Source organism: Typopeltis vanoorti, chromosome 2 (assembly GCF_054136105.1).
Source record: "Typopeltis vanoorti isolate ZY-2024b chromosome 2, IOZ_Tvanoo_1.0, whole genome shotgun sequence".
In the NCBI taxonomy this organism is placed as follows: domain Eukaryota; kingdom Metazoa; phylum Arthropoda; class Arachnida; order Uropygi; family Thelyphonidae; genus Typopeltis; species Typopeltis vanoorti.
In genome coordinates, this window is record NC_143550.1 from 2921573 (window position 1) to 2948057 (window position 26485).

General features: G+C 39.4%; 2 protein-coding genes across 2 annotated transcripts in view; both read left to right on the forward strand.

The window, feature by feature from the left end:
• Window positions 1-2655: 2655 nt before the first annotated feature.
• On the forward strand, window positions 2656-3747 carry LOC150108786 (trehalose transporter 1-like protein). The gene has a single exon (XM_090414227.1). It carries the CDS (start codon window positions 2656-2658, stop codon window positions 3745-3747), a length of 1092 nt encoding a protein of 363 aa, XP_090270353.1.
• A 5763-nt stretch (window positions 3748-9510) lies between these two features.
• The window catches only part of LOC150108787 (uncharacterized), a 98190-nt gene continuing 81215 nt past the window's right edge, over window positions 9511-26485 (forward strand). Inside the window, exons 1-3 of the mRNA XM_090414237.1 lie at window positions 9511-9829; window positions 17594-18791; window positions 23118-23182. Of these exons, the coding sequence (XP_090270363.1) occupies window positions 9511-9829; window positions 17594-18791; window positions 23118-23182 (1582 nt within the window). The remainder of the gene's footprint in view (window positions 9830-17593; window positions 18792-23117; window positions 23183-26485) is intronic.

Consider the following 26485-nt stretch of genomic DNA (forward strand, 5'->3'; position numbering starts at 1 on the left):
AGTGCTTTGAGATGCATTCGTGCGGAAAGCAGAAGTTCGAATCTGCCTATGAGATAAGGAACTTTAAAAAAAGAAGACAAATGAGCTGTTCTCATACGGAAGTGGAAGGGCTTTTTCCTCAAGGAACTGGATTTTTTCCTTCAGAAGAAGAAAAGAGTAAAATAGGCAGACCCTTTGCGTTCTTAGTGATAACTGGGCTTAGTTATTTATTTGGATGCAGCAAGCCATTCATAACGAATGATTGTGAGATGAGAAGCGAAGTGAGGTTTGAACAGATGTGAATGAACTTGAAACAGCGGAAGTAAAAAAGGACCAAACGTAGAGTCAAAGAAAAAAAAAATAGATGGGCTTGTTTCATTGATTTGTAGAAACTCTGCGTGTAGAAACAAAAATGTGAAAAACCCTCAGGATGGTTTTCCCTCGTAAAATATAAAGAGAATTTTGGAGTGCCCACTAAAAACGAGCATCAATCCATTAGATAAATCGCTTAGCGATGGCCAAAGTAAAAATAAAAAAAAAACGCTTTGCAGATTAAAAGCCTTAAAAGACAAGGCCAGCGACAGTAAAGTTGATTGAGGCCTAACGGGGAAAAAAGTTGTTGGGATATTAAATAGTCGAACCATTTTTTTATATTTTCGCAGAAATCGCATTCAAATACAAAACGGGAGGTGAAAAGGGTTACATCGCTGTTCATGAACTCATGCTCAGCTGCTGTACAGATTTAGAAGAGTCTTTCCGTGAATTGAACAGTTGACTTTTGAGAAAAAAAGACAACAAAAGTATTGCGTCTTTCGAACATATCCTGAAAAAGTCCTGGATAGAAAGTACGATGCATTGATTTTTCCGAGTAGTTTTTGAAATAATTTTTAAATATTTGAATACCAAAAAACATATCTAATACAAGAAGATCAAATGCATTGACTTTTTTTTTTAATGTTGAACACATACACGAGAGGTTGGTTGATCAACCTATAGTTCACTTAAGGATTATTCTTTAATCCTGAAGCTGTACAAGAGCAACTCCTTTTAGTGGTGCTCTTAATATTTTTTTCCCCTTAACTGTGTTGCAAAAATTACGGACACTTCAGTGTATTCCAAAACCTTTCTTTTCGCAGATCGCTGCACCGGGTGGCTAATCTTGGTCGGTGTTCTAGATGCCTCCACCTGGTGCACTCTCCACTTAATGTCGATAATCGAACACAGATATAATTACCCTCCGCAAAATTAGCGATCGCTGTCTGTTGGATACGCAGGCTCGATTACAACCGACATTTTAGCTTTTTCAAAATCACTTTCCAACTCGGCCGCCTTCTCTCCTATTTGAACTGGAATCTGCGCTCTCGTTTCGACTTTTGCATTCCACTTTCCCATGCAATGTCGCCACAGCACGAACGGTATAACACAGTACGTCATGAACCTATTGAACTCGTACCGTGGCATTCTACCATGGAAACAACCTATAACCCTGGTCATTTCCATAGAATTACCCCAGAGTGACAGCAGACAACGTCTTCTGAACTTAAAAATGGAAGTTTTCTTCATTTTCTCTGACACTCCCAGAAGTAATCCTATCCTCAACCACATACGGTATGCTAGAAAAAGTAACCGAGCACAAGACAAAGAAAACAAAAGTCTCAGCCTATCATAACATCCCAACCACGTAACATTTCGAGAGCCTCTAATGGAAGCCGTTACACCCGAACATGACCGTCGGATTAGAGGGTGATTCATGCCTCGATACCACAGCTTTCCAATGGCCGAACTATTCACCATTCGAACGCGACCATTCTTTCGGTTCAGGCTTATCTTTGAAGCAATCCTTTCGAGGAACCGACACTGAAGTTCAGTGCGTAATATTCTGACAGCCATCATCTGCGGAAGCCCTGAACTCTTGGTTTCGAAAATCCGCGAGCAACCAACTCTACTCTGGAGCTCTCTTTTGCCATTTAGTTAGTTTGAATCGTCTATTTTGACTGTTTCTTGAGTTTTTTTCGCCATCTGTTAATGTCTTCAGGCTCAGTTCGGAATGATCTGATTACTCCGCAGTTTCCGAGCTCATTGTCGACAAATGCTATTGCAACCAACTCGATGGAATTCGGAACGTCCGAAACCATCCCTGATTTCCATTACTTAATACAATTGCAGCATTTAAAATAAATTCAATTTTTATACTTTTGCCAGCACATCGTTTGTCACCGACTACAATATTCGAGACAAAATTGAGGGATGTCTTTTAATGTTTGCACACAGTTAGTGTAACCTTCAGAAGTTTCTAATATATTCGATTGGTTCATGTAACGCGGTCTGCGCCTAGAATAGACTAGCATTCCGATTTAGAACGGATGACATTTCTATGTCTCGATGTGCATTGCCATGCTCCAGTAGAAATTCACGATAATTAACATCTTAGGATTTGATATTGATCTAAAATATTTGCATGTTTATAGGACATGAATATAATTAACTGTTAGTGTTTTGCAAAATAATTTTTAAAAAATATTAATTTTTCTTGGATTTCCTTTTTCTTGGTCAATAAAGTGTTTTTACTTTGCAGTGTTCCTGGCGGACATTTTAGGAAGAAAAAGAAACGTCGTCGTTTTTTCGATTCCTTTCATTGCGGGGTGGCTGCTGATTACCTTTGCCAACCACTTGTACATGATCTATGTCGGTCGCTTCCTGACTGGATTTTGTACGGGAATCATGACTGTGACTGCGCCAATGTACGTCGTTGAGATAGCATCGGCAGACCGCCGTGGCTTCATGGGAGCGTGTTTTCAAGTTTTTATGGCAACAGCAGCGATATCGGGTGTTGCGATGGGGATTGGGCTGAACTGGCGATTGCTGGCAGGGGTGGGTGCAGTTCTGCCAGCACTCTGTTTTGTGCTGATGTTCCGGATGCCCGAATCCCCAAGGTGGCTTCTTTCGCGTGGAAGAAAACAGGAAGCTGTGGCGGCCATCTCGTTTTTACAAGGAGATTTTGTTAATGCCGAAGAAGAATGCTCATGCATAGAAAAGGACATACGTCGGCAACCCAAGGAAAGGATATCCATCACAGAAATGCTACGACCCGAAGTAATCAAACCGAGCGCGCTTTCCCTCGGCCTCGTGTTTCTTCAGCAGTTCTCGGGAGTAAACGCTGTTGTGTTTTACACCGTCGACATCTTCGACGCAGCAAAAAGTGCTCTGAACTCGGTTGTGGCCAGCGTGATAATAGGAATCGTCGCGCTGGTGTTTACAGTCTTCAGTAGCACGATTATTGACAGAATTGGACGGAGAGTGTTGCTGATGATTTCCGGGTTTGTATCCGCGGCTGGATTTACAGTGCTGGGATCGTATTTTTATCTTGAAAAGCACGATAGTGAGATCAGCAAAAATTACAGCTGGATTTCGTTGCTAGGACTTCTCGTGTACTACATTGGATTTTCTGTGGGTTATGCTCCAGTTCCTTGGTTGATGGTGGCCGAAATAATCCCCTTGAGGTACCGCAGTTTGGTCAACGGCGTGGTTATAGGATTCAGTTGGATATCAGTGTTTATCGTCACAAAGACATTCGGACAAATGTCGGAAACTATGAACAGTTACGGTGTGTTCTGGTTTTATGGCAGCATCTGCCTAAGCGGTTGTCCTTTTGCTTATTTTTTGCTTCCTGAGACGAAGGGCAAATCGTTAGAAGAAATCCAGCAGTTCTTTACTAAAAATGACTACCGTGGAGTGAAAAGTGAGGAAGTCAGAAGTGACTTCATGTGAGAAATTTATTCTTTGTGATTTTGGAGTTCGGCGTTGTGAAGGTTACACCTCCTTTATATCTCCTCCTTCTTGACAGCGGGCTGTGATGGAGATGTAACATTAGGTTCCTGTCAGAAATATAGGAACAGGAACTACAACGAATCTTAGCACATTCAACACTAACAAGCCAGTAGTATATGATGGATTACCTGTAAAAATTATAAGATTTTACTAATTACCACCCACGATTTCGCCTTCATAACATAACCAAATCGTTCTCAAGTGGTGAATTTATAACAGACCTAAAAAAAAAGCAACAACTGTTAAAAAAAAAAAAAAAAGAGACATCAACAGTTTCACAAATTACAGACCAATTTCTGTTCTGCCAGTTTTCTCAAAAATCTTGCAATGAAAAATGGAAAAAGACATTTCATTTTTAAATTCTATAAAAGCTTTCATTAAAACTGACTTTAAGGATTCTTCGAAACGCGTTAAGCTAAACAAACACTTGCCTAAATTTTTCTGAGCACATGCAGTATATAAGATCTTGCATTTTACCATTACAGAAAATTTATATATATAACTGTATACTATATATAAGAAATTGCACTGTGACTTTTTCCGTACATAATGTAGACCATGGTTCAGAACTTACTAGTAGTTCCCGAAACAAACAAATTTTTCACAAATCAATTGAGCACTTAGCAACAAGCAGCTACAATAAAATTCGTGATGAAATAATGTCTGCCACATCAGATTCACTTTCAGAAAAAGATTGAGAGACTTCCTCATGGCTATGGGCTTTTATTGTAAACGTATGTTATAGAAAATTAATATAAATGCTATATTGAAATTGAATAAATAAATGCTATATATCATGACTCAGTTATTTTCTGTATGTATTCATGTTCCCTCACATAGATTCCCTAACTTGTTCCCTCACTTTAATTTAAGTTTTAGTGAATGCATCGTCTACATTGTATTTCTATAGTAATCAGTATGGATAAGGCTCTTAGTTACACACATTGTACAGTTGCTTCTCATATAGAAGGGTGGTCTGGAATGTTCTCGGCCTCGACCATAGATGGCAACACTATCAGCAAGATGGTTTTTCCTAAGTTGGTACATCTGTCATAATCATCCATGTGAAATCGCAAGTTATTCTATCAAGTAGTTTGTTTTATACAGCTGTCTGAAGCAAGAGTGTTGTCTGTATCCCTTGAAATGGATAAAATTGAGTTTCGTGGGATTATAAAATTCTTTGTAAAAGAAGGTTTAACGCCAAAAGAAATTCATTCGAAGTTCATAAACATTTATGGGCACTCTTCTCCTTCGTTTGCGACAATTAATAAATGGGCTGCCGAGTTTAAACATGGCCATCCCAGCCTTTAAGATGATCCACATGAAGGAAGTCCAAAAAGCGCAACAACACCACAAATCATTGATCAAGTGCACGATGTTGTATTGGATGACCGACGAGTTAAAGTGCGTGAAATTGCTGAGACTACAGGCATTTCAAAAGAATGTGTAGGATATATTTTGCATGAAGAATTGCAAATGAAAAAGCCTCGCGCAAGATGGGTGCCTCGCCTGCTTACAGCAGATCAAAAATGCACTCGCATGAAAATCACTGAATAATGCTTGGAGCATTTTAACAAGAATAAAACTGAATTTGTGCATCGATTTATTACTATGGATGAGACTTGGATTCACCATTACACACCAGAATCCAAACAGCAGTCAAAACAGTGGACAGAAGCCGGTTGTTCAGCGCCAAAGAAAACAAAGTCGGCTCCATCAGCAGGAAAGGTCATGGCATCAGTGTTTTGGGATGCTAAAGGCATTTTGTTTATTAATTATCTTGAAAAGGGTAAAACAGTAACCAGGGAACATTATTCCGATCTTTTAACCAGACTAGGCGAAAAATTCTCGAGAAAAAACCCGGTTTGAAGAAGAAAAAAAAATCATCTTTGTTTTGGCAATGTGAAAATTAAGGAATCTGCGCTATGAATTGTCGGAACATCCGCCCAATTCCCTAGATTTGGCTCTCTCTGACTTCTATCTCCTCCCAAAACTAAAACTCTTCTTCGCTGGTCAGCGTTTTGATTCGAATCAAGAGGTGATTGCAGCTGTAGAAGGATAGTTTACAGATCTTACTGAGAACGATTACAGGGATGGGATAATGGCACTGGAGCATCGCTGGAATAAATGTATTAGTCTTAAGGGAGATTATGTTGAGCATGAAAATAATTTTGAAACTATAAATTCGCTTTTTCATTGTTAGGCCGAGATTGTTTCAGACCACCCTCGTGTATATATACATAATAACATGCGTAGTATTACTTTTTCTATCTATTATTATCAGTTTATTATTCTAAATACTTGCGGCATCTGTTGTATTACATTTTCATTTGTGATCCTTATTTAGTGATTTAATAAATAACAATAATAACATTAAAAACAGCAGCTATTTTCATAGAGGTGCAGAAGGCATTTTACTCTGTCAGCCATTCGATGATGACATATCATAAAAAAAAAAAAATAAAAAAAAACTGTGCACCGTGTGATTTAACTGGTGGCACTTCCCTCAAAGTCCATTTGAGGGAAGTGCCACCAGCGGTTTCATCCTTATGTAGAAAGTAGGTGGCAAGCAGTTCAAATAAACGGCACGTCATGAAGACAAGTTCCTCAAGGCTCAGTTCTACGGACTATTTTATTTGTGATGTAAATAAACAACCTCTGTATTCGTTTGGAATCGAAAGGGAACCTAATCAGCTTTGTGATGATATGGCAATAGTTCTCATCGAGCGACATGTCAGCTTTATAGTATAACATGGAATCTGAATTATTAAGCATGCATACATCGTTCAGTGAAAAAAAAAATCGAAATGAACATTCAGAAAACTGAAATTGTCCTATTTGAACTGAAAAGTAGAGAAGCAATCCCGCAATTGGTAAATATCTACCACTTCCTGCGACCTCAGGAGTGACTGCAGTTCAAACTGTTCAGAGGGTCTACACCTGCCAGTTTCTGGGCATTCACGAGGACATTAATCTAAACGGGAAAACCCATATGTAAACAAACAAACCAGTCCCGTATCTCAGGTGGGATGGTCTACTTTTCCAGTTACCTCAGGCGAAAAAAGTATCCTGAGGCGCTATTTGACATTCGCGGCACCAACGAACTCTCTTACAGAGAACTCAAATGAGAAATCAGAGCAAGCTTTAAGACACGATGAAGATTATTTTTTGAAGCCATAAATGCCTCTGAAACATTGCCATTGAAATAATGTTCTGATCTCTTACATCCATACTGATCTGATCTCTTACGTCCATACTGTGGCATTCTACAGTACACACACCACTGTGTAATGCACTATTAAGTATAAAATTTTGTAGGAAAAAAAATGTATATGAAAATAAATATTCGTAAAAAATTGTAGTGAAATATATTAAATGCTGCCTTATAAATGGCAATCTGAAATGTATTATCGTAATATAGTGTTCTGTTATTTAAAAATCCAGTGCATTTAGCCAGAGTTATGCACGTATTTTGGTTGCTGTATTTGTTTTTATCCAGAGTAACGTCAGCATTTCTAGTGTGAAGGATATCTGTTAATACCTCGATGTTCCCAGGATGACGCATAATGAAATACCGAGTCTGATTGATTTTGCTACAGAGCATGTAGGAAGTATCGATCAGTATCGGAGGTTGTAGTATCGGCAACATTCTTGTACTCTATTCAGCTCATCGATCGAGTTGTGACTGTTCTTCAGAGTTAGCGACTACGCCAAAGAGACGTTTTTACGAATTAAATGAGAAGAATTTGAAACAGAGAACGACCGTTTCAGTGAAATTTGCGAATTCCTAAATTAACAAATTGCTTGTTTCTTGAAAGGCGCAAAATCAGGAAGCGTGCAAAACAAGGCGCCAAGGGCCCGAAATATGAAATGTATCTAAAATTTCTAAAGGTTCGGTTTTCATGGCATAATTAGTTTTTAATTATAATTAGCCTATTTTTGTTTAGGAGTACCCCTTGGTACTCCTAAACAAAAATAAGCTAAATAGCGATAAAAATATTTACTTAGAGGAGTAACATGGGAATTCCCCAGAAATAATACCTATAAATTAATACATTTGATTAAAGGTGATTGCTGAATCAAGCATAATCATTGTATCGATCTATAATTGAATAAAAATAGTGCGATGAAAGAGGGGAGTACCAGTTTATGCCAGAAACGCAAATGAATGAGAAATTATCTTTAAGGCGTGAAACGGAATTCGTGTAGTAGGACGGACGAAATGCTGCTGCGAAGAAATTTTGCTGCGATTTTTGAATGTCATTTGAGGCATCCTTTTAACAACCTTGTAAGGTTCGATGATGAGAGAAGATGAATTAAATATGAAAGAAACTAAAAAGTGTAAATTTGGACTTTAAATGAAGTTAATATGAAAAGATGGCAAAAACATCACAGCTGGAAATCACTCTCCAGGTTTGTTTATTCTTTCTATTTCATAATTAAAATAAAAAAGGATTCTTTATTTCTGATATCATTTTCATTCCTGTTCATTTTATCCTCCCCCCCTTCCCCACTGATATTCGAAAGCTTATTTGAAATTTAACAAAAGCACCGCCTCATTCCCTCTCCTCTCGTCCTTATTTTACCTCTCTAAAGATTGCGGCTCGAATTTCGTTCCCTTTGCTGCACTTTCTTCGTTAATTTTGAACAAACAACGCGATAAAGGCGAGTGCATATTTTGTATAAATGCCGTTGGATTGTTTTGAAAAGAGCGGAACGACGCCGTTGATCACGAGCTAACAAAAACAAAATAGCTAACAAAAATGAAATCAGTGAAGGGTCTTCATCACTTGACAAGTCACTGGCGCAGACGTAACGTTTTGCCCTTTGATCCAACGATATTTTTAATCGTTCTTCTTTACGGCTGTTTTAATGGCAACTCCACCTGTGAAAACAAGTCCACTAACGTAGTAATGTGGGCGGAAGTACGGGTTCTGCGGAAATCCCACTGGAGACCCGAGCACTGCTGAGTGTTCGGCCCACGGCCTCCACGAAACTGGACAGGGCCCACCAAGCGATGAAATTTTCCTGCTGCCTGGGGAATATTCGCACCCCAAATCTTCAGTGGGATTCGAACTGCTGAATGGAAGCCGCTTGCTCGTCCAGCCAAGTTTACGCAGGGATGTCTTGTTTTCTAGGAGTGAAGAAAACACGTCTCGCAATGACCACTGATTCCGATTTGTTTATTATGGATTTTGACTTAAAAAGGAGAGCTTGTAACGCACATTGGCATCCATTGCTTTCTTAGTTGCGTTTGGGATGTCATTTTATTTTACCAGTTCAATGAAAACAGCGTCTGAAAATAACAATTCACGCTTATCGACGCGGTCACTTCATCTGAAAGAAAAACACAGCATCCTCTTCCTGTTAATCTATCGTGTCATACAAGAGATTGCGCAATCGCGCAAATGTCGCGTGAGCAAGCAGAAAAAGATTGTGTTTCTTACTTACGCGTACGTAAATATTTTGGATTGTTTGATAGGAGTAGCGAACTTATCTCCGATGCATTGTCAACCTTCCGATGATTAATTCTCTCCCATCTGACTCGAAGTCGAAGGAAGATAACTTTCGATAACGAGGGAAAAGTGTGCAGATTACGAACGGATTATCAGTCAGGGAATCACGTGATCGATGCTCCCCTCTTCAGAAAGACCGAAATTTCTTTCGCTCGGTTATATTAGCGTTCTTGCCTCAGCTTCGAAGATGAGCGTCGAAAGCAGTTCCGCATCCTCGCCTTCCGGGAAGTGGGATCTAAAAGAGGATGGAAACGCACTCCACTCGGTCGTTGCCAATCAAGACAATGAAGTTTCTACGGCCAAGAAAGCGGCATTCCGCAAAATGTACCTGGCGTCTCTCGGTTCTCTCACTGGCGCAATTGCTATGGGGATGACCCTCGGCTTTTCATCGCCGGCAACTCATCAGATGGAGAACGAGCGTAGCCGATTCAAAGTGACGACAGACGACGTTTCGTGGATCGGCAGCCTGATCGCTTTAGGAGCCCTCGTAGGGGGCGTCATAGCGGGTAAGTCCATCTTGCGTACTTTCCGTATTTACATTCTTGTGTCAATGATTTTGTTCATGAGACGGCGCGCTCCTGAATGAAGTCCGACGTGTCGTTTGCAGCTCCTCTTTCGAAGGGCTGCTTTTGAAAGAAGTCCGTCCTCGTTCTTCTTTCACGTGGTACGCCTAATGGCCTCTTACGTAAAGCCGAGTAACTGTGTGTGTGTGTGTGTGTGTGTGTGTGTGTGTGTGTGTGTGTGTGTGTGTGTGTGTGTGTGTGTGTGTGTGTGTGTGTGTGTGTGTGTGTGTGTGTGTGTGTGTGTGTGTGTTTCATTCGGATAATAAGCGAACGGGTGTATCAACGTTTCCTGACCGATTTTTTCAGTTTTTCACGAGAAAATCTCAAATTTCAGGAAGAAAAACACGTGTGACCTCTGCATGGAATCAAAGAATGCACTTGCAGATTAAAAGCGGTTCCTCGAGTCCCGTATCAGGATCCGAACTGTATTCTTTACCAAACGAAGGGCGTCTTCTTTTCCAACTGTGCTGAGGACGAGATGAGAATTTCTTCATTCTGTTCAATTTTCCTTTTAATATGCTGTCGTTGATAGGAGTTGTTGCTGTCGTTGATATCAGTACAAAAATTAATTAATTAATTTTGTGTTACATTTTATTTCAAATTTTAATTTTTTAAAATTATTTAACTTTTTAAAAATATTTAAAATAAGTTACTTTAAATAAAACTTTAAAGAAAACTACACCGTCTTCTGAAGAAAATGAATGCGAGTAAACACATTTCGAAAAACATTCTCAATTCACAGGATAAGCAACAAATTGCTTCGGCATTTTCACTTTCGTACTCCTCTTCTGTCTATTCCATTTATTTGTCATTCTGTTCATATTTTGCTAATGTCGTTGAGCAATACGATTTAAATTATCTTAATTATCGGCTCCTTTCGCTTATTTCGAATCCTGCGATCGCTTTCTTAACGTTCTTTTGTTCGCATCAACGCAACTGTGTGTGTGCGCGCGTGTGTATGTCTGCGGCAAGCGCGACGCTTTAAAGTGGTTTTGTAGTGCTTCGATTTTATTCGTTGCTTTCATGAATCAGTGAATTGTTTCGAGGGCTTTCTCAAAACTTTAAATGAGAATTTATTTTTAAATTACAATTTCATATCAAATCCGTTGCTTCTCTAAGCTGGTCCACTTTAAATAGAAAAACTCCTTAATTCTTTTTTTATTTATTTATTTGGTTTCCTGCTCTTGGAATTGCTTAATTTCGAGCGATTTCGTGCCGATACACAATACGGGTTATTTATTTTAGGAAACCACGTGCAGTTTATGTGCCTCGCAATGTACTCAGATTTTTGAATATCTTCGAACTGCCAGTGTGCTTTCATACCGCACGTGTTCAGTGCCAGTGGACTGCTTTATTATCCTGCTGAAACATTTTTCACAGCCAGGAAAAAAGAACAGAAAGGCAAAGCAGGTTGAGTAATCTGAATAAGATTTGATCTGCAGGGGTGGTGGTATTTGTAAGAGTACTTCAGAAGCATTCCGAGAAACCGTACGGTAAAATCATTACCGTACGGTTATGATTTTACCGTACGGTAATATCACTCTGTTCCGCCTAAACTCGTTACAACTCCAGAGTATTGCTGCAACGCATTCTCAACTTTCTCGCAATATAATAATTCATTCTCAAAATTTCGGCAAGTGATGGCCCTTGGGCAAGCAGGCTCCTTAGCGTCGAATGCTGAGTGCAGAATCTTTGAAGACTCCTTTCCTGCACCTAATCGCTCTTTCCAGATAACTTGCTTGTGGGTGAACCTGTTGTGATTCGTTCTAAGTTCGAGGCTGGTCAAAAGTAGGTTTGAGCAGATCACATTGATACCGTGTTTCTAACAGGATGAAGTACTTGACTGATGAAGTACACAGTACTTTAAGCATCCGAGCTCCACCTGGGAAAATTGTGGACTGGAAATTTTATTTCTGGTAAGTTTTAGTGCCTGCACTTCACGTTGTTAGTCAAAAATAGCAAATAACACCTTCTTCGTTCTATTGATTGATGCCCAACCATCGGAACAGCACAAAAGAAAAATTACACTGAGTTCATTTCTCCAGTTCTTCGCTTGTCTTAATGGAGATGCTTGTTTCATCCTAAAGTCTGCATCTTCTTCTTCTTTCACAATGCCTTATCCCATGTTAAACGGGGTCGGCGCACCAATCTTTAACCTTCCTCTTCCAAGTTCTACGGTCCAGGGCGTCCGGACTTCATCCTTCCTCCCTAAGATGCTCTGTCACCTTATCCATCCACCTGAGCTTGGGCCTGCTTCTTTTCCTCCTTCCTTCCAACTCCATATACTCCACTCGTTTACCAACATACTCCTCACCCTTCCTCTCTACATGTCCGAACAACCTCAGCCTACTTTCTTGTATCTTCTTGCCAATTGGTCCCACCTTAACCGTCCCTCTGATGTAGTCATTCCTTATCCTGTCCTTCTTTGTCACACCACTCATCCATCTCAACATCCGCATCTCCGCTACCTCCATCTTCCTCTCCTGTGCCTTGGTTATAGGCCACGTCTCCGCACCATGGAGCATCGCCAGCCTCACCACCATCTTATACAGCTTTCCTTTCCTCTTTCAACTCACTCTCTTGTCGCACAGGACCCTGCTCATCTTCCTCCAGTTCATCCAACCGCATGTTATTCGGTGCTGTATTTCCTCATCCAGGTCACCATTCCTCTCAACGACCGACCCAAGGTACTTGAATTTCTTCCCTGAAATTAGCCTTTCATAATATAATAAAGTCTGCATAATATAATTTAAACAAGCGTTACAAAATCTGAAAAATTCTTCAGATAACAGTTAACGTTTCAAGAAATGGCAGCAACTGTTCACTGTATCTCTCTCTGTCTGTTCCTCTTCGATATTCTTAAAAATGGTAGCCTAGCGATGCCGTGACCAATTATATTCTCACACCACCATCTGTCGTTTATATTTCTCGTCCAATTCCAGAATTTCTTCCACTGGAACATGTTAAATACTTCTAAACCACATGGTTCGTAATTTTTCCTTGACAAAAAAAAAAAAAAAATCTTCTAAAGCCTTTTCGTTCCCAAAGATCGTTTAGCCCTAATTTTTTTGAAAGTCGATCGATAACTAACCGCCGGCCTTAGTTGTCACTGAGAGCCAAACCAAAGCTGTCAGCGATTGCATAGGCATACGGGGAGGAAAGTACGGCAGACAACTGTCGCCATATTGTCGTTTCTAATCTTAATGTTATATTATTGTCTGAATTAGTGTGAGTTCTATGACCGATTTCCTTCAGTTTCATGGTTCCATGAAACACGAGCTTCCGAGAGGGGGAAAACACTTTCCTCTGCCGAAGGTCATTTTACCTACAGGCCGTAGAATCAAATCACGTTTCCCACTAAAATTAACGATTTTAGTGGAATGTGTTAAAAATCTACTATATTATGTGAAAATTCTATACGTGATAGAAAAAAAATTGTTGTCATTCGTGCATCTGTTATTTCCACACGTTTTAAATGGAATGAAATAAATTACGAATTTATTTCGTTCCAAACACCAAAACAATTCCGAGTTGTATTTGTGTTCATCTATCCCATCGGTTCCCAACCAGTGGTACGCGTACCAGCGGGGTACGTGCTGGGCCATTCAGGGGTACACGAAAAATAATCAGTAATGACGGAAAAACAAGTAAAGTAAACAAAATGCAACACGTTAGTTATGAAACAATAAATGTTGTTTGAATCACCGCTAATGGAGACACTTCAAAACTAGCTCACATTAGCGAATGATGATTGGTGAGGGCGTGGATAGGAACCCCTTCCCCCAAATCACTCTTCTACCAATCACTATGCACAGTTCATGCGTCACTTTTGTCATCCATCCTCTTTTCCAGAGCAATCGCATGTTACTAAGAAATTACCTTTGCGATAACGAAAACCTTCCACTGACTTCCATTTGCAACATTTCTAGAACTTCTCCAAAAATATAAATACATCCACAGCCAGACTGTTTGATCAGTTCAGTTATTGACATGAGTATAAGTAAGTGCGCTGTCTTTAATTGTGATTCTTTTCAAGTAGTTTTTTTTTTAAATTTATTTAATGTTTAACGTAGTTTCAATTATTATTGTCAGTGATTTTTAAGCGTGTCAGTTATGGATCAGTGGTTGAAAATAGGAACTGTTAAAAAAACAAAACTTGATGTGGATTATAACCCGTCGCCAAGTACTTCTTAACACGTGTCTGCAGCTACCAGTACAGTCGGTACACCCACACCGGGAGATAGTAAAAAGGGGCGTGCCTCAGGTGCTACACAGAAGAAAAGGAAATACTGTGAAGAGTATATTAAATATGGATTTTCATTTGTAGGGGATGATGACTGTCCTAACCCGTTGTGTGTGGGGAAGTATTATCCAACGGTTGCATGAAACGTTCTCTACACATGGGACATTTAGAAACTAAACATCCCGTGTTTAAAAACATGGGAATACATTATTTTCAGCGCTTAGAAGAGCGTCCAAATGTAACTTCATACATGACGTCAGGAAAGAAAGAAAGGCAATGAGAATGCAGTTGAGGCTTTCTACCGTATTGCTTATCGCATAGCTAAATGTGGTAAAAATCACACCACAGCTGAAGATTTAATTTCTCCTTGTATTATGGATGCCGTTGGTTGTATGTTTGGGGAAGAACATATCGCAAAATCGATACCACCTCTTTTTCAAACAATACGATGTCTCGAAGAATTCAAGATATGTCGGACGATATTGAAGCTGCAGTAGTAGATAGAATTAAAAAGTAAATTCTTTTCCATCCAGGTCGATGAGAGTCATCCAGGCTGATGGAAAAGAAGGCAATGGATGAAACAGTCCGATGGTAAAGAGGATATTGAAATGGTTTGTGATTTATTTCGATTGATTCTCTATTCTTGGAGAATCGGTGAAATTTTTTCTGCATTGTTTGGACTTCGAGAGCAAGCTTAATCATGTTGATATGAGGTATTCGTTGAAATTATTACACATTAATCACCATTAAACATTTAATGGACTAAGAGTAATTGTAATATAGATACTTTGGAACTCATATCGTGAACCATCTTCAGTGTGCAGCCTATGAGAATGGGTAATTCAAACATCGTGTAGAATGGAATCCTGCTTTGCATGCAGTAGCGAGACAGCAAAGCAAAAAAATACTATTAGCATCGAATGAAGTAATGAAGTCAGTGAAAAAAAAATCCAGATAGTATCGATTTTTTTACTGGGTTGTCTCACGACTGTATACAAGGAAGGATTCCATTCTCCACGTGCTTTCATTGTTGCTTGATTTTTGATTTTTTCCACTGTAATATTCCTCACTGAACATGTTCATGACACACGTACTGAAATATCTGCACTGTAATTAGTCTTAGTCAATTAAATACTTAATTGTGATTAACGTGTAACCATTTCCGCTTTCATCCTCTTAAAGATTTCTGTGGAGGACTCCGCGGATTCCAGTTCGTAGTAAAACTTGTGTGCAACAGCAAGTCTGTGAAATCAGTTATTTCAATGATGACAGGAATTCACAAGCTTTCACAAACAAGCCGTTCCGCGTAATAAAATAAATAAATAAATAAAAACATACCACTTGCGAATAGCACAAGGTACAGCATTGAAGTAAACGCTGAGTAGTTCCTCAGATTATGATTGTGTTAACTGCAACAACCATATCTTTTGGTAGCTCGAAAAACTTCTTGAATCACACCACGCATCCCCGTATAGGCGAACAACTAAATGATTCGATAACAGTTGTACTGTTGTCTAACATTTTAAACTGCTAAATGATTCGACAACAGCTTGCTCGTAACCAAAGAGAATAGCCTGGCTGTTCGAGCATATTAATTCTGTCGTTTACTTTCATCAAGCGAGGCCTACATTTTCAATATCGCCGCGAACGTTTGAATAGGACATATAATATTTGCATCTCTCTCTCTCTCTCTCTCACACACACACACACACACACACACACACACACACACACACACACACACACACACACACACACACACACACACACACACACACACACACACACACACACACACACACACACACACACACAATCTCAACGCGTGGCATGCTAATACGCTCTCACGCAGCCAAGTACATAAATGTCTAGCCGATTTGCAAAATAAAGAATATTTTCTACACGTGGCTTCGTCTGTTTTTTTGTTTGTTTTTTTTCCCCAGTGTATTTTACATTTCAGCGAACAAGCTAAATGGTGTTTGAATGGTATTCATAATGATATGAATATCTTATCAAAACGGATTAGTGTGCACGGTAAGCTGGACGAGGTATCAGGAGAGGAGACACCAACTACGAAACAGTCGTTAGGGCCTGCTATAAAGACACTGTACTTCATTGGCTCGAAAGCTATTTGTATTCAGGTGAACAACGGGCGTGAGCGAGTGAGTGCGAACGGGAACGGAGTATTATAACCGGAGAGGAAGATTTACTGGAAAGATCATGTCAGGAACAGTTGCCCTGCAAGAACGGTCACAATGCTGTCTTAGTTATAGAATGGGACGATGAATAGGAAATATCAAGTCAACGTCCAGCTCGTGTCAAGAAACAGCTGATCAATACGAGGAATTGTCCGTAAAGTAGTTCAGCAGGTGTGAAACGGGTCAGAAGGTTGTGACGAAGTGTATCCAAGTGCTCTTTGCGTCATACTCTGTCCAGAATACGGCTAAAGCAAACCCCATTGAGGATACTTCGTCTGTCCAACAAAAACAGGCATAGCGGATGTTGGGAAGAAACACCATCATCGGACATGAAGAGAACTCGAGAAACATCGCATACGATTAATCTTGAATCCCATATTTCATGTGAAAAGAAATGCAGGAGTATGGCAGAAACCACACGAAGCCAAACATATCTTGCTTGGTCGCAAAAATTCAGTTCAGCAGCACTTGAATTGTGGTTTGGGGCAGGTTTTAATGGCATTCCTTACAACTGAGATGAACCAGGATCGGATAAGGCAACCTGCTGGAACACAGTGACCGACCAAGTACACCCATTCATGTGGACCATTCATACTTGATATGATGGACTCTTCTGACAGCATAACGGGCCATGTCATAGGGCGCACATCTGTCGAATGAGTATAGCGACATGGCGACTGCAATTAATGGATTTACATCCCCCCCACCACAATCGCTAAAACCGAATCCCAGAGCATATTTGAGAAGTGGTAGAATGAGATGTTTTGACAAGGATCCATCTGATGGATACGAAAGAGTTATAACTGAAGTAGGAGGATACTTTTCAAATTCTTTCGAAAGTGCGTAAAACAGACGAACTTTTTCTGTGGTTTTGTTCGATGGCGATAAATAATTTTGGTCTTTGTTTGGTTTTTGGTGGAAAATTTGATGACATCGTTTTTATAAGCATAATCTTAATTGAGATATTCTGTAGGAATTTTCAAAAAACTGAATGCCAGTTTTTTTTCGTTTCAAATCGAATTCTCTTGGAAACTTAAAAGACTGTAGGATAACACATTTATTTATTTATTTGTTTATTTTAGATTTATATAACTGAAGAATCACCATTTTGATGTTTACGCAGACACATTACAGTCGAGTTAAGTTTCAAAATTTTTATTTTAAAAATTTAAAAAAAAAAAAAAAAAAAAAAAATATATATATATATATATATATTTGTGCGTACCTAAATCATTATGTAAGGACTAAATTTCTTTCATGTTACAGGTCCGCTGGGTGATGTGATAGGAAGAAAGGAGGCCATGATATTCTGCACCATTCCGTATGTTCCAGGGTGGCTCTTCATAGCTCATGCCGAATCCTTACTAATGGTGTTTGTCGGCAGAATTATCACGGGCTTCTGCTGCGGAATTGTGTCGGGCACCGTTCCGTCGTACATCGTGGAGATTTCAACTCCAGAGGTCCGCGGCTTGCTGGGAGCATCTTTCCAGGGATTCGTGGTCATCGGAGTCTTGATCGCCATGGGTCTCGGAGCGGGCTTACAATGGCCGTGGCTGGCGGTGGCTTGTGCATTTGCATCTTTGCTATTCTTATTCTTCATGTCCATAATGCCGGAGTCGCCAAGATGGCTCGTCTCGAAGAAACGAAACGAAGAAGCGATGCTTGCGCTCTCCTATTTACAAGGAAAAGATTTTGACTCTCTGGCTGAATGCAAGTCGATTCAAGACGAGCTGGACTTGCAGCCGCAAGGAAGGCTTACGACCAGGGATATTTTACAACCTACCTTTATGAAGCCCGCGCTTCTCTCGCTGTTTCTCATGTTTTTTCAACAGTTTTCCGGAGTGAATGCCGTCATGTTCTACACCGAAGACATTTTTGCTTCGGCAGGAACTTTGGATTCTTCGCTAGCCGCGATTATTGTGGCCATCGTACAGGTGATAGCCACGCTGATCAGCAGTGCTTTGGCCGATAGGGCGGGACGGAGAGCATTGCTGATACTTTCAGGATCGGGAATGGCGGTCAGTATGACGGGGATGGGGATTTATTCCTGTCTCACTGAAATGAACGTGATAACCTCATCTTACGGTTGGATTTCGGTCGTGTGTTTAGTACTGTTCATATCCTCGTTCTCTTTAGGCTATGGACCGATTCCCTGGCTCATGGTAGCAGAAATGACCCCCGCGAGAACTCGAGGCCTCATCGCTGGAGCAGCGACCGGACTGAACTGGTTACTCGTATTTACAGTAACAAAAGCCTTCCATTACATGCAAGTCCACTTCCACACCTACGGGGTCTACTGGTTTTATGCCTCTGTTTCTCTCGTCAGTTGTTTCTTTAACTTCTTCCTGATGCCAGAGACCAAGGGGAAGTCTCTGGAGGACATCCAAAAGCACTTCACGGGAATCCAAGCGAACAAAATGAAACATACGCAGTCTTCGAAATCGCTAGAAGAGTTTCAAAGGGAGTGAATGTGCTTCATATTTACTGATTGTGAAACAAATTTCGCTTATTTATGTTCGCTCATTTTTTTAAGAAATAAAACATGATATTTGTATAACAAGATGTCATTTTAAGATCACAAAAACTTGAGAAATTATCGTATATTGGTGTGCGTGTGAGAAAGAGAGAGAGAGAGAGACGAATGAAGAGCACCATGAATGCGAAAATATCGTTAACAATTTCACTGGGTAGAATGCTTCAACCGTTAAAAGGAAGAAAAAGTTCTGCGAGAAACTCTCAAACTGCTCTGTTAAATACTGGGCAGCAGACGCACTCAATAAATTATAGAAATAAAAGACAATAAATCCATCCTTATTGCATTGCCAAATAATTGAATTTGAAAGTAAAATTCGTGTCATAATTGATCAGAGAACTTATTGAGAATAATACCACTTTCGGCATCGGCGTTACTTTGCTACTTAAAACACACGAACCGGGTCCAGGAGCACATCAGTTCGCCTTTTATTAATGCTTCACTGGCCCGACACCTGTTTGCAACTGTGCCGTGCAGTGCACAGGCGTAATCGCGTATGGCCGATTGCAGTTTATAAAAATTAGATATCTGCTTTCTTTTAAATATTGTAAGGTTAAATTTAAAGGCATTTCATAAATCGAATTCATATAATAATTTTGAAGAGTTTAATAAGAATGAAAATCATCGCCGATATCTTATAAATATAACGATAAATACTTCGATATACTACAAAATAAATCGATTCTTCTGAAGTTGATTATAAACAAATACCAAAAAATATTTTATTGAAATTTAAATAATAGCGATGAGTGATAAAAATCACACAGCAAATTTGCATTATGAGCAACAATTTTAATGTGGGCAATTGATTCAGTTCTCTCCATCCTACTATATGTATCATCCCTCTATCTTATCAACTCATTGCAAATATCTAGGTTGTTTTTTTTTCCTTTTTTCTTAACATAGAGCCACTCCTTGAAGTCAGTAAATGGAAGCGAGTTTTTGATCTTTCAGAGATCAAAAATCGTTGCAGAAAGCAAAAGAACTCCAAGTGAACAGCGTCCTCCCATTTGTACTGGAAGGCATCAGTGGAATTAGAGATGCTCACTCATTTATGTCTTTCCAACCAAAGGCATTACTGGAAGACGTTTTTCAAAGTGTGCTGCTCAGTCACTCTCTCTCTCTCTCTCTCTCTCTGGTGGTGCGAACCAACCTTCAAATTTCGTAGATAGCTTTCAGAAGTCTTTGAAGTTCCTTTGTTTTCATGGGAAATACTCCTCAATTTCAACACCACATCTTAGAATGCACGTGTCCTTAGCACTGAGATCGAGTTTACACCGTAATCACACTCGCAACCGCCTGTTGTGAGTGCGATTACAGTTCACTGTCCTGTCGAATAATCGGAACTGATCGGGGCAGCCGTCAACCCACAGGCCGTGGCACGAACATCTCGAGATGACGAGCATCAACACTGCGGGTCATCGCAGTCAAGTGAGCGTATTGTCTGTTGACTCGTGACGGTTCTTTCATTTGTTTAGTGACGTGTAATCAGGAAGAAGCAGCTTTCTTGAGAGCGAGCCGTGAGGAACACACAATTAAAGTTTAGGTTTTGAGATGCAAAGCAAACCTAATCTAATGATTGTGCGTTCCTCCTTGGTTTATTTATTCTGTTTACGTTGCTTTCAAAATCAGCATATTTCTAAAAGGAATATTTTCTAACTTAAAAAAAAATAAAATAAACTTGTTTTCTCTATAATTCAGCTAAGCCAAACTAAAACGTAGCACTGAAAAAATGCAAGTTTTTTTTAAAATCAAATTCATTAAAATGTGAGTAAAATAATATTTTGAATTAGAAAAATTGGGAGATTTTTTCTTTTTTGAGAATTTTTTATTTTCTGAGCAATTCTCAAAAATAAATAAATAAAATAAAATAAAAATAAGTAATAATAATAAAAGCCAACAACTTTTGAGCTGCTCCGAACTAATTAATCAAACGGATGATCCCTTCCTCCTTTCGGGAAATATATGGTACAGGCTTAAATTCAATTCAAAACCTCAAAAGCAAACGGATACTCTTTGGTCATCCCTGAGAGCGATTCCTACAGTACCTTAAGAAATACAGGCAGCCCTCGGTTTACGCCGGTTCAATTTACGCCGATTCACAATAACGCCAGTTGTCTGCGCGTGCTTTCTTACTGTAGTGTGGTTGACTGAGAAACGACGCTAGCAGGCACTCTAGTGTTTGAGTGTTTACCGAGCTACTACGACGTATATGTATCAAACCTAGCTTTAATGTTGAATCTACCTAATTGTTCTATTGAATTTTTTTTACGTGTTTAAATTGATAAAGTACGTAATTACATACCAAGTCTGATAATAGAAGTGCAGAAAAATTAGCAGAACTTGGTGTTAAGAAGGCGCGGAAATCAATCACACTTGGAAAGAAGATAATTCGAAGAATGAAGATGAGCAGACACGTGCTAATGGCTGTAGAAGTATGAACTTGCCTCCATCGACTGTTACTACAATTATGAAAAATGCAGATAGAATAAAACAGTCTGCGCAACAATCCACGGAAGTACTAAATGCAAAACATTTTTTCCATGAATAAATGGAAAAAATATTATCATTATGGGCGGATGACTTGAATCAGAAAAACATTCCTCTGACGCAAGCCGTTATAACTGAGAAAGCAAAAACAATTTTTGAAGATCTTAAAAAGACAGATGGAGGCGAAGAAACGTTTTTAGGAAGCAAAGGTTGGTTCATGAGATTTAAGTCTCGAAGTAAGTGCCACAGTGTCAAATTATGTGGTGAGGCGGCAAGTGCTGATGTTGCGGCAGCGGCTGCTTTTCCTAAAGAATTTCAAGACTTGTGTAGAACAAGGAAGTTATCCTCCTGATCTCATTTTTAATGTTGACGAGACTGGGCTCTACTGGAAGAAATTGCCATCACGCACCTTCATTTCCTTTGAAGAACGTTCCGCTCCAGGATTTAAAGCTGGAAAAGATAGACTTACGCTTTTGTTGGGTGCAAATGTCTCCGGAACTTTGAAGCTCAAACCAAAGTTGGTGTACCATTCACAGACACCACGCGCCTTCAAGGGTCTAAAAGCCATGCTGCCAGTCTATTGGAAACGGAACAAGAAAGCTTGGGTTACACAAGACCTTTTTATAGATTGGTACACAAATTATTTTTGTCCTATCGTGCTTCGCTTCTGTAAAGAAAATGATTTGCCAGCCAAGGTATTGCTTCTCTTGGATAATGCCCCTGGACATCCTCAAAACCTTGCTGAAGTAAGAACACCATTGGATGAGGTTGTTCACATGCCCCCAAATACAACATCGCTTTTGCAACCGATCGATCAGGGGATTATATCAATCTTCAAAGCCTATCACCTCCGTATAGTCTTGTTAAGAGTCTTGGACACTTCAGGAAAAACCATTAAAGATTATTGGCGGTCATTCGATATTTTGAAGGGCATTAACAACATCGAAGCAGCTTGGAACGACGTGTCAGCAAAGTGTTTAAAAAGGAGCATGGCGAAAACTTATTCCAGCATTTATGCACGACTTCGAGGAATTAGAGCCAGAGGAGAATGTTATTGAAGACGTTACCAAGCTTGCGCGAGAGGTGGGATTGTGCGATATTACAGCTGAAGATGTGACAGAAGTCTTAGAGAGCCATGATAAACCGCTTTCCGATGAAGACTTAAAAGAATTAGCCGAACAATTAAGTCAACATCCAAAGGAGGAGAAAGAAAACGAAGAAGGTCCTCCGAGAGATATGAAAACGGCCTATTTGCAGCGTATTTGCAAGCATAGAGAGATTGACTGATGAACTCTGCGAAATGGCCCACGATTGGGAACGGAGTGCGAACGTAAAAAGGAGTGTAATCGCATCTATTCGACCTTACACTGAACTCCTTAAATGCAGGTGATCCGAAACCAGGAACTTCAACGTCGAAATATGTAATATCTTTCGAAGTTTCATGTGTGTTTTGTATATCATTTTGTTTCGTTTTCGTTATTAATAATTTTATTTTAACAAATATATATGTACGTATTATCAAAGCTTTAAATATAATAATGTTATATTTAAAGCTTTGATAATACGCTTCATGTGCATATTTTTTGACTGCGCAGAACATAACTTCATACCTTCCATTAAAATTGGGTTCGTTTTACGCCGATTCGGTTTTTCAGGAACGGAACTGCGGCGTAAACCGAGGGCTGCCTGTACATCCTTCATTAATACCCAGGAAACAGAACTGTACCAAATATTTTAAAAAATTTTTAAATATTTTTTACTTATCAGAGAAGCCTCAGAAACTGAATTTGATTTCTTGCCGTCTTCAAAAATGACATCGGAAAAATTTCACAGTAATTTAGAGGGTTTTTTTTTCGCCAAATTTTCGCGATACCTTAAGGCGCACAGCATGCCTGAAATACACGATGAATTGTTCCGATAATTAAATTCATTTCATTAAAATAAAGTGATAAAAAGCTTACATAAGCATATATGAAGGAAAAAAAAATGAACAGCCTATATTTCTTCCCACTGCAGGGTGAAGGCCTATCCCATTGCGGGAGGTTTTGGGTCTACTACTCCCATGGTGACCCAGTCTACACTGGGAGAGTGTCGCAAACATCCATGCCTACGAGGGATTCTAATCCGTAGCCTCTTGGCTGGTTAGCGCGCGCGCGCGTGCGTGCGTGTGTGTGTGTGTAAGTTCAGCGCGTAGTACTTATTTCGCTCTTTGAATGACCAGAGTTTTCTTTGTCATTACAAAAGTTCAAAAAAAAAAAAAAAAAGCTGAACAGTAAAGTGGTCTCATTTGAGTACTTTTCTGCACAACAACATTAGCAGCAGAAGCCGAACCAATTCTGAAAGAAACTTCGTTAAAGCAAACCACGCGACTATAAATTATTTTATTGTTGAGTTTCAGTGAATCAAGGAGCGAATGGATTTCGCTATCAAAATATAAATAAAAATAAAAAGCATTGAAATGATTGAAGCTAATCATTAAAAATGTGCTTTGCGTAACTACTTAAACAGGAATTCTTTGCCTCATTTACTGACATCGTCCATTATGTCCGCGCGGTTAGCCTAGTGGTTATGCGCTTCGCAACCATATGCCTCAGAAAGGAGTGACCTCGGTTCGATTCCCGTCGCCGACGTGAGCAGCTTATGGATCTTTCTCAGACATAGCCAAATTAGTCGGGCGTGGACAGCAGGATTTTTCCAACAGTTTATCTGGGATTTTTCCTCCCGCAAGCAGGCAAAAAAAAAAAAAAAAAAGAGCGACTCTAATAGATGTTTGTGCATTTTTTGAAACACAAAGAAATTGATGTTGCTCAGAATCTATTATATTCTCTTCATAGCGATTCAGGGGGGGGGACAAGATTAAAGTAATATAAAAGAAGTGGGTTACTTTATGTTTAAAAGCATATCTTTTGTTTTCCGTCTGCCGTTCCGTAAAAGAACAACCCTCTACCCCCTCGTGTGCATGTGTGCCTTGGACGCAAAGTTATCCTCACCTGATAACAGAAGGTAATCAAGGTAACAAAACCCAAAGTGATTTTATCCACTCACGCAAACAGCAGCATTACAAAGAAATTTGAACGCGAAACTAAGACGTTCGTTCATATCAAGGTGAGTTTTAATACAAAACTCGGATCAGTTTAATTTCTTTGTTTATTTCTTTGAAGTACCGTTTAATTTTAAACATCATCACTTCAAAGTACGTCGTGATAATGTTTCTGACCTCCTAAGAAATTTGTATTGAAATTGTTTATTTCTCTGCTTCCTGACAAAAAAACTAATTCTTAAGCGACTTGAAAGCAACCATACCGCGAACTCCCCACCCTCGCACGAGGAGGAAGGAACTTAGGAAGGCTGTGGATCAAGCAGGACCATCCCCCAAAAAATATTAAATTAAATTAAAAGTCGCTCATCGAAAGTTCATGCGTTAACTGGGAGGGTGGTGGTGGGAGGATATAGAGGAAAGCCGTAGTTAAGTCTGTTTGAAGGAAAAATAATAGTAACTGCAGCGACAGCAACGATTAGACGTAACTGATGCAAAAGACGGATCGCCATTGAGGTAATTAGTCCAGTTAAAGTGTGAAAGTCCGACTGTAAGACTAAACTCACTATAAAAAGTGTACGGATCGTTCTTATTACCACTACGTGTGCGCTTTCCTCTCGCAGAAAAATTGAGGACCCCCTTCCACACACACACACACTCCTCAAATAGTACGTGGACAGCTTCTCCAGCGGTGGTTGAGAAATGCACCTTTCGCACACAGAGATGAAAAAGGTAGGCGATTTCTCAATCACTCCTTTAACAGATTTTTTTATTATATTCAGAAGTGTAAAATAGGAAAACGCGTCATAAGATAATCCTAAACACATTTCCCCATTATCTACAAATAATATTCTTAATTATATAAAATATTTAAATTATTAAAAATAATTATTATTAAATTATTTAATAATAATTATTTATCTCGAAGCTTTCAAATCTTATTTCAAAACCACGTCAGATTAAATAACATTTTTAGATCTGAGCACGGAATCCAGGAGTCTATCAGGTATTCCCTCATGCTGACCCTTCAGGCTCCTGGTATCCGGAGAGTCCACCGATAAACAATTAACCGAAAGACAATTCATCGAACGACAATTTATCGAAAAAAATAATTCCTCGAAAGGCAATTCCCCGAAAAAGCAATTCACCGATCAGCAGTTAATCGAAAACACAATTCATCGAAACGCAATTGATAGAAAAACAACAATTCATCGAAAAATCACAATTCATCGAAAATACAATTCACCGAAAAATAAATTATAAGGCATGTGGGGTGAAGATGTGTGCGCAATTTTTTTTAATTGTTTTGTGAGGGCGATTTTTTTGCGGGGCATACTGGTTGCAGTGAATGATATCCACCGAGGCAGATAAAGTTGAGATGTTAAATGAAGGATTTCATCCTCGTGAAAATAAACATCCTACAGAACTTGAGGTCAGTGTTGAATGAGTTGGAAGTATACATGAGGAATTCAGCAAATTCGATATCAAAGGACTTGTTGATATATCAACCTTGTCTTTGCGATACCTGGTTTTCAAAAAGATGAAATTGCGTTGGAAAAAGTTCAGAGGCGATTGACTAAGGTGGTTTCTGGTCTCTGGAATGTAGAGTATGAAGAAAGATTGACAAAATGCAATTTGCAGAAATTGGTGGATAGAAGGAGGAGGAGGGATATGATTGAGACATATAAGCTGTTGAGTGGTTATTACCAGATTAACGGCGGGGAGGTTTTGCACAGAATGGGTGAGGATAGCAGGAGAACAAGAGGTCATTCCTGGAAGCTGTATAAGGAGGGAGTGAGCAAGAGAGTGAGGAGCAGGTTTTTTGCATGGAGAGTGGGGAGTGATTGGAATGCTTTGCCCGAGAGTGTGGTGTGTGCAGAGACAGTGAATATATTTAAGGCACAGTATGATAAACTGTGTGTATAACAGTGGACCTCCCACGATGAGTCTTTGACTCCATGGAGGTTTTTATGATGATAATAATAATAATAATAATATCTCAGAAGAGGAAGTCACTAGTGATGTGGTGAAAAGACCAGTTGAAAGTAACATGCTGTAATGGGGGGGGGGCTGAAAAGTTCTGATAAACACCTAGAAC

Coding starts and splice junctions, on each gene's coding strand:
- LOC150108786 (XM_090414227.1), top strand. CDS start 2,656: ATGATCTATGTCGGTCGCTTCCTGACTGGATTTTGTACGGGAATCATG.